General features: G+C 49.9%; 6 protein-coding genes across 6 annotated transcripts; 3 read left to right on the forward strand and 3 right to left on the reverse strand.

Moving 5' to 3' along the window:
• The first annotated feature begins 424 nt into the window (after positions 1 to 424).
• VC83_01211 (uncharacterized protein) lies at positions 425 to 2,115 on the forward strand. The gene is made up of 3 exons (XM_024464895.1): positions 425 to 600; positions 651 to 1,439; positions 1,501 to 2,115. Exons 2-3 carry the CDS (start codon positions 927 to 929, stop codon positions 1,753 to 1,755), a joined length of 768 nt encoding a protein of 255 aa, XP_024327975.1. The 5' UTR covers positions 425 to 600; positions 651 to 926; the 3' UTR covers positions 1,756 to 2,115.
• On the reverse strand, positions 2,116 to 3,614 carry VC83_01212 (uncharacterized protein). Its single transcript, XM_024464896.1, has 8 exons — positions 3,482 to 3,614; positions 3,336 to 3,400; positions 3,204 to 3,281; positions 3,132 to 3,150; positions 2,994 to 3,070; positions 2,877 to 2,938; positions 2,705 to 2,825; positions 2,116 to 2,652 (listed from the first exon to the last, which is right to left on the reverse strand). Exons 2-8 carry the CDS (start codon positions 3,354 to 3,356, stop codon positions 2,392 to 2,394), a joined length of 639 nt encoding a protein of 212 aa, XP_024327974.1. The 5' UTR covers positions 3,357 to 3,400; positions 3,482 to 3,614; the 3' UTR covers positions 2,116 to 2,391.
• Positions 3,615 to 3,828: 214 nt separating this feature from the next.
• Positions 3,829 to 6,698, forward strand: VC83_01213 (uncharacterized protein). The gene is made up of 3 exons (XM_024464897.1): positions 3,829 to 4,302; positions 4,403 to 4,438; positions 4,490 to 6,698. The coding sequence occupies exons 1-3, from the start codon at positions 3,957 to 3,959 to the stop codon at positions 6,394 to 6,396; spliced, it is 2,289 nt and encodes a 762-aa protein (XP_024327973.1). The 5' UTR covers positions 3,829 to 3,956; the 3' UTR covers positions 6,397 to 6,698.
• Positions 6,699 to 11,860: 5,162 nt separating this feature from the next.
• On the reverse strand, positions 11,861 to 12,228 carry VC83_01214 (uncharacterized protein; the record flags this gene model as incomplete). The annotated part of the gene is made up of 2 exons (XM_024464898.1): positions 11,861 to 12,007; positions 12,100 to 12,228. The coding sequence occupies 2 exons, from the start codon at positions 12,226 to 12,228 to the stop codon at positions 11,861 to 11,863; spliced, it is 276 nt and encodes a 91-aa protein (XP_024327972.1).
• A 1,520-nt stretch (positions 12,229 to 13,748) lies between these two features.
• VC83_01215 (uncharacterized protein) lies at positions 13,749 to 14,060 on the forward strand (the record flags this gene model as incomplete). The annotated part of the gene is made up of 1 exon (XM_024464899.1): positions 13,749 to 14,060. The coding sequence occupies one exon, from the start codon at positions 13,749 to 13,751 to the stop codon at positions 14,058 to 14,060; it is 312 nt and encodes a 103-aa protein (XP_024327971.1).
• A 969-nt stretch (positions 14,061 to 15,029) lies between these two features.
• Positions 15,030 to 18,059, reverse strand: SFP1 (split finger protein). Its single transcript, XM_024464900.1, has 3 exons — positions 17,568 to 18,059; positions 16,275 to 17,441; positions 15,030 to 16,223 (listed from the first exon to the last, which is right to left on the reverse strand). The coding sequence occupies exons 1-3, from the start codon at positions 17,885 to 17,887 to the stop codon at positions 15,902 to 15,904; spliced, it is 1,809 nt and encodes a 602-aa protein (XP_024327970.1). The 5' UTR covers positions 17,888 to 18,059; the 3' UTR covers positions 15,030 to 15,901.
• Between the last annotated feature and the right edge of the window lie 218 nt (positions 18,060 to 18,277).

The following is an 18,277-nucleotide window of genomic DNA, read 5'->3' on the forward strand; positions in this document are numbered from 1 at the left end:
TGAGACGTGAAAGAGAAGAGATGGCGAAGAACAGACGAAAGAGAGCGAACAAGGGACATGCTGCCTTTAAATACCTTTGAGTTAGCGGTTCAACGAGGAGATGGCCAGTTTTGGCTTTCGTGGGCACCGGGATAGTAAGGGCCAGGTGGGATGGGTTGGCCAGAGGTTGGATGGGGTGAACGAGGTGAACGATGTGGACGAGCTATTTCAGGTACCTGAGGCACCATAGGTGTGCGGCGATTAATTTTGGGGTGTGAGAGTATTGAAAAGTGGGCAAGCGGGGTGCGTAAAACAGCGACGAAAGCTGCCCTTTTCAGCAGCCTCCTACTCGGTGTTCCACCCACTCGCTTACGAGCGAAGCGAGTGGGTGGAACACCGAGTAGCCGTCACATCGTTAAATATAGTATAATAGTAAGCAATAAGATCTTCTTCAACTAATTATCTCTTGGTGCCTTGGTGCTTCATCTCTAGAGCTATTGCAATTCCGACACATAATGTGTTGGAATTGCAGTAACACAACTGCACATAACTTCTTCCATTAGTGGTAGCCCTGAGAGACTGTTGCTGACAATTTTATTATAGGCCTCAATCAATGTACTCGTAAGTATTGCACTAAATAGCATACTACAATAACTAATAAATCCTTCCAGCCTTACCAACGGCTGCTTCCTCTTCCTCGCCGGCTCGATAGCGGACCACATTGGCAACCGCAACATGAACATCTTCGGCTGCTTTTTCGCGGGAGCTTTTGTCCTAGCTGCCGGCCGCTCACAGACAGGACTTCAATTGACCGCCTTCCGTGGGCTGCAAGGTATTGGTACTGCCATGTGCCTACCGACTGCCTTTAGTATAATTTCAAAAACAATTCCCATGGGGAGGAAGAGGAATATTGCTTTTGCGTGTCTAGGTTTGGGACAACCACTCGGATGGTTTTTAGGCCTATTAGTCAAGGTTCTCAAGCAGGACAGCGAACGCAAGAACTACAACCTTTCCAGCCCGCACAACCAGCATCTGCAAACTCTTCCGGTGTTCCCACCCCAGCCCGACCCAAAGAGCAGATGAGGTCACAAGTTGAGCACGGCGATATGCATCTCCAGGTAACTCCGAACAGCGCCAAGTCGCCAAGCTCATCTCACTTGACCAGCACTTCAAGGGCCTTCGAGAAGCTCAAATTTGCTGAAGTTCGGGACCTCGCAAGAAAGAAGTATAAACGCTTCGACGATCTGAACGGAGATGAGATTGAGAAGCTAGCCAGACAAAAGCATGGCGAGGAAATGCCAAATGCGCACAGTGGGCCCTTGTCCCATGCTTCAAGGGCGTTCGAGGATCTCACATTTGAGGAAGTTTGGGGACTTGCAAAAAAGCAATATAAAGACTTCAATGAGCTGAACGGACACGAGATTCAGGATCTGGCTAGGCAGAAATATGACGAGACAATGGTACGTACAGACCCGGACAATGCCCTGCTATTATCCTCGTAGAGCTAACTTTGGAGGTTAGACTTCAGTCTCTGAGACGCCTGCGCCAATTGAAAATCAGAACAGGACCATAACTGAACCTGCCACATCACAGCTAGTGGCTAATAAGGAGGCACTAGATGCAAATAACGAGAAAGGAAAGAGAACTGCGCCTATCGAACTCGGAGACAGCGATGAAGGCGAAAGTGACGCCGTTATCACTTTTAAGCCGAAGGGAAGGCGCGCGGCTGTAGATAGCGCCTACAAGCCTGGGAGGTCAAACGAAAAGAAGACCTAGACTTTCAGGTCCCAATTTCGTCTATGTCTCGCATGCGTTGGAATTATAATTAGTGTGCGCAGGCATATCTCGGTCAGAAACAAGGGTTGTGCCATTCCTCACTGCTTCCCGCTCCAGTTCTTATACACCAATGGCCGAACCACAGCGTCCTTTCAGCGTTATATCTAGGAACATAACCCGCGGGGTTATTTGCGCGGAGGATAATAGGTATCATTTTGCAATGCATGGTGTTGATGACGGACATAGGCGCGGATCGGTATCTCAAATGCCCGGAATCAAAATGGGAGACGAGCCGACAGTTACAGCTATTCAATATCCGAATGGGATAAAACAGCATTTGAAAATCAATTGAGCAAGAATACGTCCAGATATCAATACATTGTGACCGCTAATCCCCAAAATATCATTTCGTGTACATGTACCCACAAGCATTGCTGACAAGAGGGACAAAAAGATTGTCCTTTTTCCTACTTATGTGTAGCTTATATCCCTACTCCAATCTATGTTTATCCACAAGGCGCTATCTCACCGCGCCTTCTACTCCTTACATGTACCGATGGCCATCTCTTCCCTCAACACCCCAGTTTCGGCCGCGCCCAGGCCCAGCTTCTTTTGGTTTGCACATGCATTTACCATTTACCTATCCTTCTTTGGTAGGGTCTCGGTAGATTGTGTAGAAGCGTACTTATCGCTGAGCTCATTGTACTCCCGGGTAAGACCGGCAGACTGCTTCTTCAGATTCTCGAGGTCCTGCTCCTTCTGGGCGAGCTTCCTCTTCAGGTTTCCGATCTCGTTGATACCGCCAGCCTCCTCAAGCTTCTGGGCGTCCTTGCCGCTGGCCTTTGCGTCACCTTGGTATTGCTTGAGCTTGGTCTCGAGTCTCAGGGTCTCCATGATCTGCAGATGTGTTAGAGAGGTATCGGGAGGTTTGGTGCAAGGGGGGTGTTACCATCAGGTATGTGCGGTTGAGAATCAGAGACAGGAACAGCGTGAAGCCACAGAGGTACATGTTGCGCTGAGAGTAGAACTTGCGGGCCTGAACTTCCATGCGCTCATGTCCGAGAACAGCTCTACTAACTGTGGTTAGTGCTATACTGTAATATGGATATAAGGACACATACCCAGTTTGCGATTGCTCAGTTGCCAGGGCGAGTTCAACTTGGACTCGGTACACACGGTTTACCTGGGATAGTCAGTACCAAGTTTTTCCTTGTAGTATCAATGATTTGGGAACATACACTGTCTAAGAACAGGATAAGGATGAAGATAAACGTTATCTTCAGACCGTGTTGTACTTTGGCTATGACAGGACTTTCTTGGAGGATGTCAGTACTGGTCTGGGGGGTTTTCGGGAGTCTGGAGTGGAGCACACGAACCGGAAATGAACGTATATAGCTGGTTGTTGGTTAGCAGCTGGCAGTAATGGGGAAATTATGGTGGTATCTTACCTTGAGCCTCCAGTTGAACGGGAGGGGCACGATGAGAAGGACGAAAAGGCCCATCTCTGCTACAAGTAGCATGAAGACCTGCAGGATCATTAGCAAGGCGAATCATAGGCCTAGGACGCGCGAGAAACCCACGAGACTGTAGTAGAGCGTCATCTTGGAAGTTGTTGAAGCTTGACAATATTGTATATGTTTCGTTTCTGGAGGTTATAGAGTCAATGCTGTAATGAGAGTATGGCAAAGGATCGCGTAGTAGCTATTCGTCAAAGGGAGAGGCTTACTCTGCAAAAGATCAGTTAGTAAGTGTATTGTAGAGCTTCATGAGCAGTAAATACCTTTGGACTTTGCAGCTGCAGTTGTTGGAGAATATTTGAAAATTGTCGTGTGTTCTTTGGAGACGTCAACTCCAACTTGGCAACTTGCAAGGCAACGTCATTCGCTTGCGACAAGAAAGCGTTGGACCCCACCCCGTCTATCCAAGCAGGTGGCACGTGCAATTGAATCACGTGCAGTTGATTAGTCAACAAAAACGATCACATAACACGTGATTAACGCCCAATCGCAGATCGCGCCACAATTCCGATAAGGCCATTCCACATTCAGTAGCGTTCTTTGAGCCCATTACCATTGCCATTTTCTCGCTGCTCTTTCCTCACTCACCTCAACAACCGTCTCGAAAGATACCTGGCTCTCTGTCTGGCCATTGGATTGGAACAGTTACTCGCGCCGTCGATGGGATTCTAGAGGCCTGCGAATATGGCTCAGCCCTCTACCCCCGCCAGCAGCAACGCCGGCATATTTGGCTCGGCGATCTACTCAGGTGCCGGCAGCCATGCACCTCTCGGTCTCACTCCAGGTTCAGCAGCCTCCTCGACCAATACTTTCCTCATGCCTAATTCACCAGTGAAACCGGCCGCAAAGGATAATTACCGACCAAAACTCGTTCGGACTCTAGGTCAGAGACCTGCCTGCTTGGTGAATGCGACAGTGACCTACTGTGGTGGAAACAACATATATGCGTTTGGTGGATTCGATGCCTATACGGACGAAGTCTACAATCATGTCTTAAAACTGGACATGGTCAGCCATCAATGGAGCTTGGGTACGTTCTCCCCGCCTTATTCTGGACATTTTTTGTACCCACCACGGCGTCTCGGAAAATTGAAAAAAAAGTTATATAAGATACTGATACACAACAACAGTTGACAACTATGGCGACATTCCAGGTGTTAGAATGGGTATGTATTGATTCCGTACACGCAGTATAAACTCGTTCTAATGATAAACAGGGCATACTGCCACACTCTACCAAGGGGACAAGCTCCTCATTTTCGGTGGTGAGAATGAGCACCGAACTTACCTCTCCGACCTTATTATATTCGACCTGAAGACTGCGCACTGGACACAGCCTGCCGTGACTGGCCCGATTCCAAAAGGAAGAGCCAGACACGCTGCTGTGCTCCACGAAGACAAACTTTTCATAGTTGGTGGAATCACTGGGCACAACAACTATGTCTTGGACGACATTTGCTATCTTGACCTTAAAACATTCACCTGGTCGCGGGCATGGCGCTTCGTTGGTCGCTTCGATCACCAGGCATCCATCTGGGGTGACAGGATGTGGGTATTTGGAGGCCTCAGCCAAGATGCTGAAAAGGTGGGAGACATCTACTGGCTTGACCTCAAAGGCACTCCCGCCTTCGACTCTCCTCCGGCCTATGACACCTGGGACCGCAGAGTTTCCCGCCAAGGGTCTACTCGCCAGAGTGCAGCATCGAGCCCAGCACCTGTTGGAAGCACGGGCTATGCGGCAAATTCGAGCAGCGCGCAGGTTAACCCCGCTTCATTCCAACTGAACACGTCGCCGCCAGCAGCACCCGGTGCAGTTTCGTCCCTCAAGTTTGTTTCGGGGCCCAATATCCCAGCTCAAGGATCTGGCATGCACTTCCACGTGTTTACTTCAGGAAACCTCCTTGATTTCGTCACGCCGGCTGTTACGATCACCCCTGCGGACTGCTCGCTGTCATCCCTGGACTTGGACACCCTGCGCTGGCAGAAACTTGCAGAAGGCCGCGAGATCTTCAGGAGTGGTTACCGCTGGCATTACTGTACGATGAACGAAGACGGGACGAAAGCATGGCTCCTAGGCTGCCCGACCGACCCAGCTGCTACTGATCTTGGCCCGAACGGCTTCGAGGAATACCTGAGCGACATCATGGAAATCGACCTCCGCAAATACGGACTCCTTGGGAACGACCTCGCCAAAGAGAACCGAGCAGATGTCAGAACTCCATTTACCTCACTCTCAGGCCACTCTGGCCGCAGCACCCCCCAGCCTTCCCGTGGCCTCGGTGCCGACTTGGCAATTCTATTCAACGTCCCCCCCGAGAGCGGCAGCGGCACAGACTTCATCGTCACCGCCTCGCGCGAAGACGACGACTGGGACGACAACGCAGCCATGTCCTCCGCCGGCTCCCCCTCCGGCTCCGTCGTCCAAAACTGGCTCGCCCCCGACGCCTCAACCTCCCAACCCATCCACGTCCACAAACTGATCCTCCAAGCTCGCTGGGCCCATTTCGCACGCCTCTACAACGCTCAGATGGCCGAGTTCCACACTAAGAAAATGCATATCCCCGAACCCTACCCCGTCGTCAAGGCGTTCCTCTACTACCTCTACACGGACAGTATCCACATGGACGACGTACCGGAGCTCAATGATGTCGCGGGCCTCCTTGTTCTCTCGAACATCTACAACATCCCGCACCTCCGCTTACTGTGCGTCAACCGCCTCTCCAAGGAAATGGACGTCGAGCACGCCTGCATCACCTGGCACAGCGCCGGCGTCGCGAACGAGGAGTGGCTCCGCAAGCGCGCCGCGAACTACTGTCTCCTCCACTGGGGCCGCGTGGTGCGCACGCAAGGCTTCTTGAAGTTGCCGCGCATGGCGCTCGTGGATCTGAGTCAGGAGATTGATATGGAAGGTCGTGTGGTGGGGGGGGAGGAGCTGGAGGTTGTGGGGGGTTGGGGGGGGGGAGGTTTGGGGTTGGGGGGGCGTCGGCGAGGAAGTTTAGTGGGGGGAGTAGTGCGACGCAGATGCAGAGTGGGGAGGAGGGGGAGGATGATGATGAGGAGATGGGGGTTTTGTGAGTGGGGTGGCGCTTTCTGTGGTGAGGGAGGGGGTTGGTGGGCTTGCTAGCTGGCGACTTACTTCCCTCACCCCTTTTATTTTTGCTCATCCGTTGGGGGGTATGTTAGGAGGAGTATATTACGAGAGACGACGACGGGATGACGGTTCATCGGCGGCGTTTATTATCTTCCTGCTTGGGGAACGGAATATTTGTTATGTTTATGTTTCTGTGTTCTGCATTGGCCTGGAGTCAGGCTTTGCTTTTGAAGGGGGGGGTTCGTTTATTTGCTGGTGGCGTTAGATACGAGTAGATGCATCATGGTATGATGATAATACGATGCGTTTTAGAGTACTTGCACTTTCACATAGGGATATGATTTGGTCACTCAATTCGATGCTATTCTGGCAATTATTGATACTGGTCAGCGAGGCTGGCTGGTCGCTCTTTCCTCCGACGTCCTCCCAGCCAGCCACCAGCCACCAGCCACACCCGCCAAGCCGAGCCTGGCAGCCGAGGCCCACCCGGTCTTCCAGAAGAGCGCTAGAAGAAACTAGCGCTAGCGTATGGTAGACTTGGCGCCGGCGGTTGGGGGGGGATTGGGTTATGTAAAGTGGGTTTGGGGGGAAAGAGAGAGGGGGAGAGGGGGATGTGGGAGGTAGGTGGAAGTACCGCGAGGTAGCGGTTCGGCGAGGGTACGGCGAGACGTCGGCCGGCGGGGAGACAGGATTACTGATCTGCGTCCTCCTTTAGCACATGCACGCGCCGATTTCCGCCATCCCATCCCATCCCATCCCGCCGACAAACCACACCCACCAGCAACCACCGGCCGCCCTGGTGCTAAACGTTCCCACTCTCAACTCTGGTAAATGAGCGCCCGTGGGCATACATGTTCAAATAATAGACTGTGCTTTCGGGTGTAAAGAGATTTTATTGATGCTAACCACTAAACCTAATATAATACAGGGCTATTACTAATATGATACAGGGTCTTTGATATCCTCGCACCGATGTAGGGGGAGCGGTCTCGGTGATGCCCGTGATGCCGGTGGTGCCGGTGCCAAGCACCGAGTTCTCATTCCAACACTCCCACTCTAACACTACATCGGTGTCATGATTCCTCTACCTTTCTGTATAGTATATTGTAGCCTGTAGGTTTGTGTCTAATAGTGTATCGTTTTTGTGGTAGTCAATTTTTTTGTTTATGGTGACTTATCACCCCATTCTCATAACTGCTTGCAGTTCTCACTGTGAGTGTGCCAGCTCTCCTTTCGTGGCTCCCGCTCAGGGTGTGTACGCTTCAGCTTTTTGTTTCTTGTCTGCAAGGCCCTTGGTTTGTAGATCCTTATTCTTTTTGTCGATTTGTGGCTCTTTGCCCTGAGGCACCGTTGATTCTTCGCCCCGGATTCCCAAATCGTGACGGAAGGATGAGAATTTAATTCGAGGCAGTGCCTTGGTGAATATGTCGGCGAGTTCTTGGTTTGTTGAGATGTGTGACACAGTGATTTCTCCATTAGTGATTGCTTCTCGTGTAAAATGGTATTTGATCCTGATATGTTTCGTTTTCTGGTGATACTCTGGGTTTTTTGCGAGCGCTATGGCTCCTTCATTGTCTGCACGAATATCGATAGGGTGGAGTGCAGCATCCACACAGAAGAACTCTAGTAGTCGTTTAAGCCAGATAGTTTCCCTGGTGCATACATAGAGGGCCACGTATTCTGCTTCGCAGGTGGAGGCAGCTATGGTGGTCTGCTTTTTGCTTGACCAGCTCACAGCTCCTCCACCAAGCGTGAAAACGAAGCCGCTTGTGGATTTGCTAGTTCCCTTATCGCCTGCCCAGTCTGCATCTGTATACCCTGTGAATTTCTCGGTGCCGTCATATTCAAGACCTAGGTTGAGGGTGCCTGCGATGTATCTGAAAATGCATTTAATTGCCACATGGTGTTCTGGTCCAGGGTTGAGGCGAATTTGCTGACAAGTGAGACCGCGTATGCTAGGTCTGGTCTTGTGCACAGCATGGCATACATGAGCGAGCCTACTTTGGCTTGGTAATCGAGTCGTTGGGCCTTGAATTCGGTGGTCTCTGATAGCAAGGAGGTTTAGTTTCTCGTCCATTGGTGTAGCAGATGGGTGGATATTCCATGAATCGAATCACTTGAGTATTCCTTCTAGGTATGCTCGTTGTGACAGCCTGATAGTCTTGTTCTTCAGGTTTCTTTTGATTTTGATTCTGAGGAAGAATTGGCAGGCCCCAAGGTCTACCATTTTAAACTGATTTTTCAGCTGCTGCTTAACTTGGTTGATATCACTCATTTCTGGGCCAACTATTAGGAAGTCATCAACGTGGAACAGTATAGTCATGTCCTTTTTTGTGAAGCATGCTGAATCTCCTGGGCAGGGTAGGAAACCAAAGGATCGTAGCGCTGTAGTAAGGCATTCAAACCAGAACCGTGGAGCCTGTTTGAGCCCGTAGAGTGCCTTGTTCAGTTTGCATATTCCGTTAGGTGAGTTGTCCAGTCCTGGGGGCAGTTCAACGTAGACGTCAGCATCAATATTGCCATATAAGAAAGCTGTAACGACATCCATTTGTTTGATGTGCCACCCCCTTGTAATGGTGGGTGTGTTACGACGGAACAAGAAGGCTGGCCAACTACAGGACAGGAAGGAGGGAGGTCGCATGAGACCGGCCCTGGTACCTGGAGGGGCAGCGGGGAATAGTAGTTCCGAAAGTATCACGTGACGGACTCGCAGGATGATGAGAAGAGTCCTAAGAGTCCAGGACTCCGAGGACTCGAGTGAGTTCCCAGGAGTCCACTAGGCACGTGACGGACTCGCAGGATGATGAGAAGAGTCCTAAGAGTCCAGGACTCTGAGGACTCGAGTGAGTTCCCAAGAGTCCACTAGGCACGACGCCACTATATAAGTAGATAGTATTTCCTTAGATAGGAGCTTCGTGCTCAACTCAATACAGTATTTGTTATATACTAGTAACGTGTTACTTGAAGCCTTTGTGTCTGATCCCCTGCCTCCTCTGATAAGTAAACCTTTACGCAAGAGAACCTCTGTGTCTTCTATCGTTTAGAAGTCAGCGTTACAGGGTGCACCAGATGTGAGAATCTAGCCACCCAAGGAAGGGATGATTTTACTAAGACAACACACTGTCTAGGAAACAGAGCCAAAGGGTCGTAGCTTAGACTATTCCACAATGCAGCAATCAGGTGTATGATGTAGTGGAGTGGTTTAGACAAGTTGTAACAAATGTTGAGTCTGAGAACTGAGGGATAAGTCTGAGGTTAGCACCTCACTGACTTTTCAGAAACAAGGAGTAACAATATCAATGCTTGGAAGCTTGGAAAAGACATGGAAGTATGTGATAGTCGATTTACTGTATTGTCTGCTTGCCCTTTCTTAAGGAAAGGGCAATCCTATTTATGCTAAAGGAGTGTAGTTCTCTCATTTTCCAAGACTTTCCATGACTAACCAGGCTTGGTAACTGTAGTCGACGTAAGAGAATCCCATAGAACCATCTCCTAGGTTCCTAGCCTATAGGAAGTGAAAGGAGGTCCAAGGTCAGAGTACCCCTATAGACAAATTATGTCATAGACAAATTATGTCATAACTTAACCAATCTTGTGGGTAACTAAAGAGCGATGACATGTAATGAATTATAGAGGTTCGTAGGAGCTTTTAGAGCTATCGTTCATGCTCCTAGGCCTCTAGTTGGTAGAGATATGTCATGTGGTAGTATGAGTGATGTCATGTAATGAATCATAGAGGGTTGTAGAGATATGCTATGTGGTAATATCGGCCCAGTAACTAAGGAGCGATGACGTGTAATGAATCATAGATGGTTGTAGCAATCGTTGAGTAGTATTGCTCTTGTTGTTGGTGTGATAAGCCAAAATATGTATAGTGACTTGTAGGTTTGAGGAGGAGATTTCCAAGTTTGCTCTTGAGTTTGATAGCAAACTGAGTGCAATGAATGTCAGTATGACACCCTATAGACAAATTATGTCATAACTTAACCAATCTTGTGGGCAACTAAGGAGCGATGACGTGTAATGAATCATAGACAGTTGTAGAAGCTTTTGGAGCTATCGTTCATGTTCCTAGGCCTCTAGTTGATAGAGATATGTCATGTGTAGTATTAGCCCAGTAACTAAGGAGTGATGTCATGTAATGAATCATAGAGGGTTGTAGAGATATGCTATGTGGTCATATCGGCCCAGTAACTAAGGAGCGATGACGTGTAATGAATCATAGATGGTTGTAGCAATCGTTGAGTAGTATTGCTCTTGTTGTTGGTGTGACAAGCCAAAATATGTATGGTGACTTGTAGGTTTGAGGAGGAGATTTCTAAGTTTGCTCTTGAGTTTGATAGCAAACTGAGTGCAGCGAATGTCAGTATGACAGTTACGGTTGTTACGGTTATTACAGTTGTTATGGGGATTACGGGTGTAGCCTTAGCCACAAGGTTACAACCGCTAAGCAGACAGCTGTATGTTATTAGGAATAGCCTCACCTTCCTTCCTTCTTCTTCTTCTTCTCTCTTTAAATTCAATCTAGGTTACTTTTCCTAGACTGGCATCATGACCTCTATGACCATCGTAACAGAAGATGTGATAAATCTGATTTTTCGAATGCGATACCAGGCTTCAAAAGGGGTAATTTGAATGGCCGATGTTGGTGAGCGATTTTTGAGGTATACCATCGTTCTAGTCACTTCTCCCCAGAGCTCTTTTGGAAGATTTGCTTCACTCATCACTGAATGGGACTTGTCAAGCACTGTTCGGTTTCCATGCTCAGAGACGCTGTTCTGGTTTGGTTGATTAGGACTAGTAGGTTCCCACTCAGCGCCCATCTGGTGATACCAGTCCACACACATTTTGGACTGGTATCACCAGATGGACGCTGATGCGAACTCTCTGCCGCCATCTGCATGGAAGCATTTAACTTGGAGGCCAGTCTGATTGTAGACAATGTTATACCAGTGTTTGATATATCCAAGGACTTTGACACTGGTTTTTGTTTTGATAAAATAGATCCATGCGAAGCATGTAAGGTCATCAGTTATCATAAGGAACATGCTTTCGCCAGATTTAGTCTTTGGGGTTATAGGGCTAGCAAGGTCCATATGGACAAGGCCAAGTCTCTCTGTAGCATGGCGAGGAGTTGGCATGTTGTTATGGGCGAACCGTTTGCCTAGCGTACAGGGTTTGCAGAACTCTCTTTCCTTGTCGCAAGTTCCAGACTCCAGAGTTAAGCCGTTAGATATGCTAGCGAGTTGGTGTATAGCATCATAGCCAAGATGTCCGAGGCGGGAGTGCCAAGTGTGAATGGGCATGAGTGGTAGATGTGAGACGTATAGAAGGCTATAACCTCACTCGCCAGGGTCTGGGGTTGTCATTGTGACTCGATCAGCTTATGGACAGACTGATTGAGTCTGTATAGCCCACCAATTTTTTGTCCTGTAGCTAGGATATTCCCGTTCAGAGTGAGCTTGCATCCTCCTTTCACTGTTCGAAAGCCTCCTCCTCAGTCCTGGATAGCAGATATCGACAGGAGGTTTGTTCCTAGTGATGGGACGAGCATGACGTTTTGTAGTTCAAGATAATCGGCTCGCTCGCTAAATGCTGAGGCGTACTGTTCCTTCTCCAATAGCGACTGTTCCAGGACCTGCAGCTGCAATGGGCAATAGGAGTTGGATATGGTTGGTATTTGGTAAGGTGTTCTTGTCAGCAGGCCATGTGTCTGTTTGCTCCAGTGTCGAGCACCCAGTCCATGTCTTTGACAATAGCGCTTCTCACATCACTTGTTGATGGTATAGTAGTATGGAAGGCAAAGAAGCCGCCTTCCGTAGGCGGCGCATCTTCATGGTGAGATGCTGTGGCAATGTTTGCCATCAGCATCATCTCTCTGTTTGTAGATGTCGCTTCAGGTGTGTAGCTGGCACACCTGGTCTCATTCTTTTTGATCGCTGTTCCCTCCTTTTGTCAAACCATTCGGGTCACTTTTCAGGGTGTTGCTGCCAGCAGTCGGCATCAGAGTGATTGTTGTCAGGTCTCTGATGCATCACGCATGTTGGTTTGTTTAGCGGGAAATCCCTCTCTTGTGGGCTAGGAGCCCTGTGGCAATGCTTGCACTGGTTGTCTTCTGGTTCTCTATCAGCTTCTCATGGTTGTTGGCCATAGAGATGATATTTTCGAAGGGGAGGGTGCCTTGGGGGAGCATTGTAGGTCGACATTGTCGATGGAGTTACAATTCGTTCAAGTTCTAGATAGATGGTATGATCTTGTCTTTGTAGTGTTGCTTCAGTTTTCTGTGTTATGGGGTCTCTTGCACCGATTAACCCAGAAGTGAGAACATGAGTGTCTAGTCTTTTTGACGTTTGGTTCTTCATGTTAAGTCTGCCTTGTAGTAGGCGGTTATCACTTTCCTCACTCGATGAGGAGGATGGAGAAGACGATTCTGGCACCACCACAGGTTTTTTGATCCGCTGCCTCTTGTGTCTGTGATCTTGTTCAAAGGGCTCACTAATGGCTCCTATCGTGGCTTCACGTATGCTACGGGACACTTCTTCAAGATCTGAGATGTGTCCTCTCCTGTTTCCTTGTATAGTTGCACCCTTTTCTCTCATCAGTCCGCTCATCGTAGTACGGCGACGCTCCCTTTTTCTTTTGGAGTATTATAGGACTTTTTGGTATGTTTTTGCAGATATAGTCGTGTCATTTACGCTCAGCAAGCTTGCGCTTTAGTTGAAGCAGAAAAATCAGAATTTATCACGCCAATCCGGGCTCATAACCTGTTCAAATAATAGACTGTGCTTTCAGGTGTAAAAGAGATTTTATTGATGCTAACCACTAAACCTAATATAATACAGGGCTATTACTAATATGATACAGGGTCTTTGATATCCTCGCACCGATGTAGGGGGAGCGGTCTCGGTGATGCCCGTGATGCCGGTGGTGCCGGTGCCAAGCACCGAGTTCTCATTCCAACAATACGCAGTAGTAGCAGTAGTTAGCCCAGTACTTGGCACTGACCTACAGTTAATCCCTGTTATGCACGAATGTGCGGTGGGCGGTGGGCGGTGGGCGGTGATGACTTTACTGGGCTGGTCTTGCTGGGTGGCTGGCGGTTGCTTCTTGTGTCCACTGGGTTTGGTTGTGGAAATGTTTTATGCACTGTACTTACTCTACTATACTAGTTACTGCACGCCCAGGCATAACTACAGCGTTTCCTCCACCACAGCAACCATACCCGTAGCCAAGCGGCATGCTCGCGTGCGTTTGCGCATCCAAAATTTCCGCATGGGGAATCATCGTCAACTCCAGCTGGGATATGTGGGGCCCCATGGGTTAATTGGGCGGGCATAGACAGGGGCAAGTCGCGCAGGGCGGATACTTGGCGTGGGAGATGGGAGATGGGAGATGATGGGAGATGGGAGATGGGAGATGATGGGAGATGGGAGATGGGAGATGATGGGAGATGGGAGATGGGAGATGGGAGATGGGAGATGGGAGATGGGAGAAGATGGGAGATGGGAGATGATGGGAGATGGGAGATGGGAGATGGGAGATGGGAGATGGGAGATGGGAGATGGGAGATGGGAGATGGGAGATGGGAGATGGAGATGGGAGATGGGAGATGGGAGATGGGAGATGGGAGATGGGAGATGGGAGATGAGCGGGCGCGCGGTGTGTTCGAGACGAGGGGGATAGGGTTTTTGGATTAGCTTCCCTTGTCCATGGTCTGCGGCGAGAGGAGGGCGGATATGGCGGCGACGGCGGCGGTGGTCTGGTCTGGTCTGGTCTGGTCTACGCCGTTGTTCTGTCCACCCCCGCCGCGCGCCATTTGTCTGACTCGTTTTAGGGAGCTAGCTCGTATCACCTGAAAACAAAACAGCTTGCGAGCTACCCTTACCTAGCCACTCACTCGGTTCGGTGGCGAAGGAACCGGCCCAGCGAATAGAGACGGGTGAATTGCGGCCGCGTGGAACGGCCAAGCGCTATAGCGCAGGGCGGGATTCTGGTTTCTTGGGTCAGGACGGCCAGTCGGTCGGTCGGCCGTTACGGAGAGGCTGGGCGGCATACAGTACAGTACGTATGCAGGTATGTGCGTAGGTAGGTATTCGGCGTGTATGCGCAGCTACGTAAGGTGAGTTGATTAATTGCCTGTACATTGGAGCTGGGTGCTGTAAGTTATCCTTCGTAATACTGTCGTAAGGGGTGTAGGTGTAGGTACTGTACTGTAGGGGGGCGGGAGGAGGTGATAAATAAAGAGAGGCGCGTCATACGATTACCACCACCACCACTACACACACGAGCGGCATGGATGGGATTCCTCCTTCCCCTCCCTCATACTTACCCCTACGTAGGTAGCTGTAAGGTGTTTGGTCGAAATCAAGGAACTGCCAAGAGGGAACCACTGTGTCAGAGCAGGAAGCCACGATGACAGAGGAGTTAAATCAATCGATGATGGATGGGATGGGATGGGATAGGACGGGACGCCCGCTCTTCTCGAAAACTCGTACGTTGCTCTGGAACAATTCCCGCTCTTTTTGTTTTATTCATGCCAAGAAGGCTGGCTATAGTATAGTAACTTATAGTTAAAAGTCTATTCATTGCATATCTCGACCTGCAGATTGCAGAGTGCACTCCTTGCCAGCCAACCAACCCCCCTCCCCCCCCTTCTAACTCCCCTCCCCCGATCTAAAGTAAAATAAGTAAAAACTCCGTCATTGATTGACCGACCCGTTCTGTTTCATCCCTCTCGCTGGCTCCCCTAATCCTCATGACTCCTCTCGACAGTGATCCAAAAACATTCCAGTCCTTTCTTTCCCCCCTCTCTTTATCCCTCTCAACTTCTGCTAAAACAGACGTAGCTATGACAGCTTGCATGCCCTTTATTATAAATATCAACATGAAGATGAAGATGAGGAATTGACGAAAAAGGCAAATAGATCCATGTACAAAAATCGTAATTACGCCATAATGCGAAGTGAAAACCCCGATGGTGGCCAAACCGCAACCACAACCCCTTCCGTAGCACTCCAACCATCAAACCCAAGAAACAGCAGAGAGCAAAAAAGCAAGAAAAAGCATGGCAAGGAGCAAGCACAGCAAAAAAACAAGCGGGAAGGTAAAACGTATTCGTTCAGTGTACTGTAAAAAGTAAAAAAGCGCTGCACTTTTGGGGCTTGGCGCTCTCTCTTAAATCGTGAGTGAGGCCGGTAATTATAAAATCCATGACGAGGTAAGTAAAGGAAGTTTTTCTAATGAGAACTCGGCTGAGCGAGTACATGTGTGTGTGATGGTGTGGAGGGGGAGGTAAGGCCATCAGGGCGTAAAGTGAGTGCATCGACCTTTATTGTAGCGTCGCTAGCTCTCGAGCGCGGCGCTGCGTGCCCCGGGGTATCGTGTGGCCTCATTTGTTTTAACGCCGCGCAAATGCATGATGAAATGATGATGGCCCAAAGAGGAAGAAATAATGCAATAAAAACCGTCCGACGCAGTGGAGGAGCAAGTGTGTTGGGCCGAAGTGAGTGTTATGGTGTATCCGTCGCTCGGGGGGATGTCAGAGCATGCCTTCCTCGCCGATGCCGGGGAGGCCGGGGACGTTGACGTTGATGCCGCCGTTGATGTTGCTGAGGCCGGCTGCTTGGAGGTGGCCGTTGAGCTTCATCTCGGGGTTGCAGGGCGGGGAGTGTTGTTTGTGGTATTTGAGACCGTTCAAGTTCTTGTATCGCTTGCCGCAGACGTCGCACTTGTAAGGCTTCTGCTTCTCCATGCCAAGAGTACCAGGATATGGAGCGGAGGTCTCGGGGTTGACGATTGAGAATGTTCCGTCGCCGTTCTCATGTAATTGCTGAGTTTGATGGCCGTGGGTCTTGTGGTATCTAAAATTGTATTAATATCATATCACGCATCGGGTAAGCACCTAAACTTACTTGAGACCGTTCTGGTTCTTGTACGCCTTCTCGCATCCAATAACAGGACAGCGGAAAGGCTTGTGCTCCTCTCCGCCCATCATCATCGCCGCCGAAGCATTTCCAAATCCTTGCATTTGCATCATCTGCTGCTGGCGGAGTCTCCGCACGAGGTCGTCGTTATTCGCAAACTGGCCGTTTCCGAGTCCGAACTGCGCAAACTGTTGTTGGAGGGCCTTCTGGTTCCCAAATCCGCCGTTCGGGCTAAACAGCCTCTTCGCAGGCTCGTCGATGCAGAGCTCCAGGCCCAAGTCGTTGCCGAACCCGTAGGGGAAGTTCATATTGTTCGTATTCATGTTCATGTTCCCGATGTTGTTCATGTCCATATTCATCGTGTTGAAGTCATCATCCAGTTCTGCTGGGGTGCCTGGTATGGAAATGTCAGGAGAGAATTTGGGATTATTTTGCTGGGAAAGCTGAGCGTTCAGGGTTGGCGTGTTGACAGATGAGACTGTCGGGTTGTTCTGGAAACCAAAACCTGCGGCGGAGGGGGTGCTTGGCTGGGACGTACGAAGGCCTTGATGTAGCATTCCACCAGTATTGGTCATGTTATTCTGTCGTTGTTGCTGTCCAAACATCGACTGCGGTGCAACCGGCCGATTGACAGAGCCATCCACTGGATCCATAGGGCCAACTGGGTCGTCCATCTCCATGTCCTCCACTCCGTCCATATCATCTCCTCCCGAAGGTTGGGCAATCTTCTGTGTGGGCGTAGAAGGGTTGGATTGTTGGCGACGCATTTGCTGGATTCCTCCGGTAAGTGTCGAGATTCCGCCAGCTGGCTTATTGGCATTGAACCCGCCATTCTGAGACCGTTGGTGCTGTTGCTGTCTCTGTTGCTGTGCTTGTTGCTGGACCGAGTTGGCCGCCTGCGAGGCGATGGCGGCTTTGCTGTTGGGCTGCTGCTGGTCCCTCACTTGTTGCTGCTGCGCTGCAGTTCGCAGTGATTGTGGGGTCTGCTGGGCGTGGCATTCTTCGTAATGTTGGAGGAGATCGTGGAGAGTTGGTAGCGTGTGGCCACAGCAAGAGAAATCGCGCATGAAATTCGCCTCAAGTTTTGGCAGGTATGATGACGAGTGATATGATGGTGACTGGTAAGGGAACGGCGAGGTACCTGCCATGATAATACTGTGGAATGTCAGAGTCGTCCCCGGCTGCGGCGCATGCATGATTGGTATCGGATGAAAGGTGAGACATGGACTCGGTGATAAAGAGCCATTATAACATCGTTTCAAGAAGAAGGGGTAAACTCACTCATCTCGAATCCATGATCCCACAGAGACGCCACCCCAGCTCATGCCGCCAACAAGGCTGCCTGCCAGACTCTCTCGTCGGGGTCGTTGGTCGAGGTTTCTTGGGTTGTTCATGGAAATGGGTTTCGCGGAGACGAAGGACTCCTGGCGAGGGCGACCGCCATTCTGGTCGTATGCTGAGGCGCTCATGATTGCTGATATTCTCGAGTCGTCGACGCCGGAGTTAAATCTTGCAGTCGCAGACTTGGTGCCTTGGGATGATGGTGACGATGAGGCGTTTCGTGATGGTGTGGCAATATCGATAGGTGATGTTGTCGTCATCGTCAGTAGTGCGAAAGACGGGGCTCACGGCGATGCAAAACAGATTCGGGTGAAGATAGATAATATCTACTTCGTCGTTGCCAGAGTAGGGGTGAGGTGAGGTTGAAAGACAATAAATTCGACAACGCCCGGCAGCAACACTTTTGTTGGAAACCCACCAGGTGCATTCGACTATGCAATCTGGATAAACAAGTCGGAGCGGGCAGGGTGGTACTTTAGTGGCTATAGGATGAAGTACACAAGCGCAGAGTAGTAGTAGTAGTAGGAGGCGGATGGGATGGGTGTGGGGCTTTGGGGCTTTGGGTTGGGTAGAGTAGAGTGAGTAGATGGGTAGTGTGAGTAATGTACTCCAGAGTACATTACGGTACGGCTCAGTGGGCGGGCCATGGG

The sequence above is a fragment of the Pseudogymnoascus destructans genome (assembly GCF_001641265.1).
Source record: "Pseudogymnoascus destructans isolate 20631-21 unplaced genomic scaffold scaffold_2, whole genome shotgun sequence".
Classification (NCBI taxonomy): Eukaryota; Fungi; Ascomycota; class Leotiomycetes; order Thelebolales; family Thelebolaceae; genus Pseudogymnoascus; species Pseudogymnoascus destructans.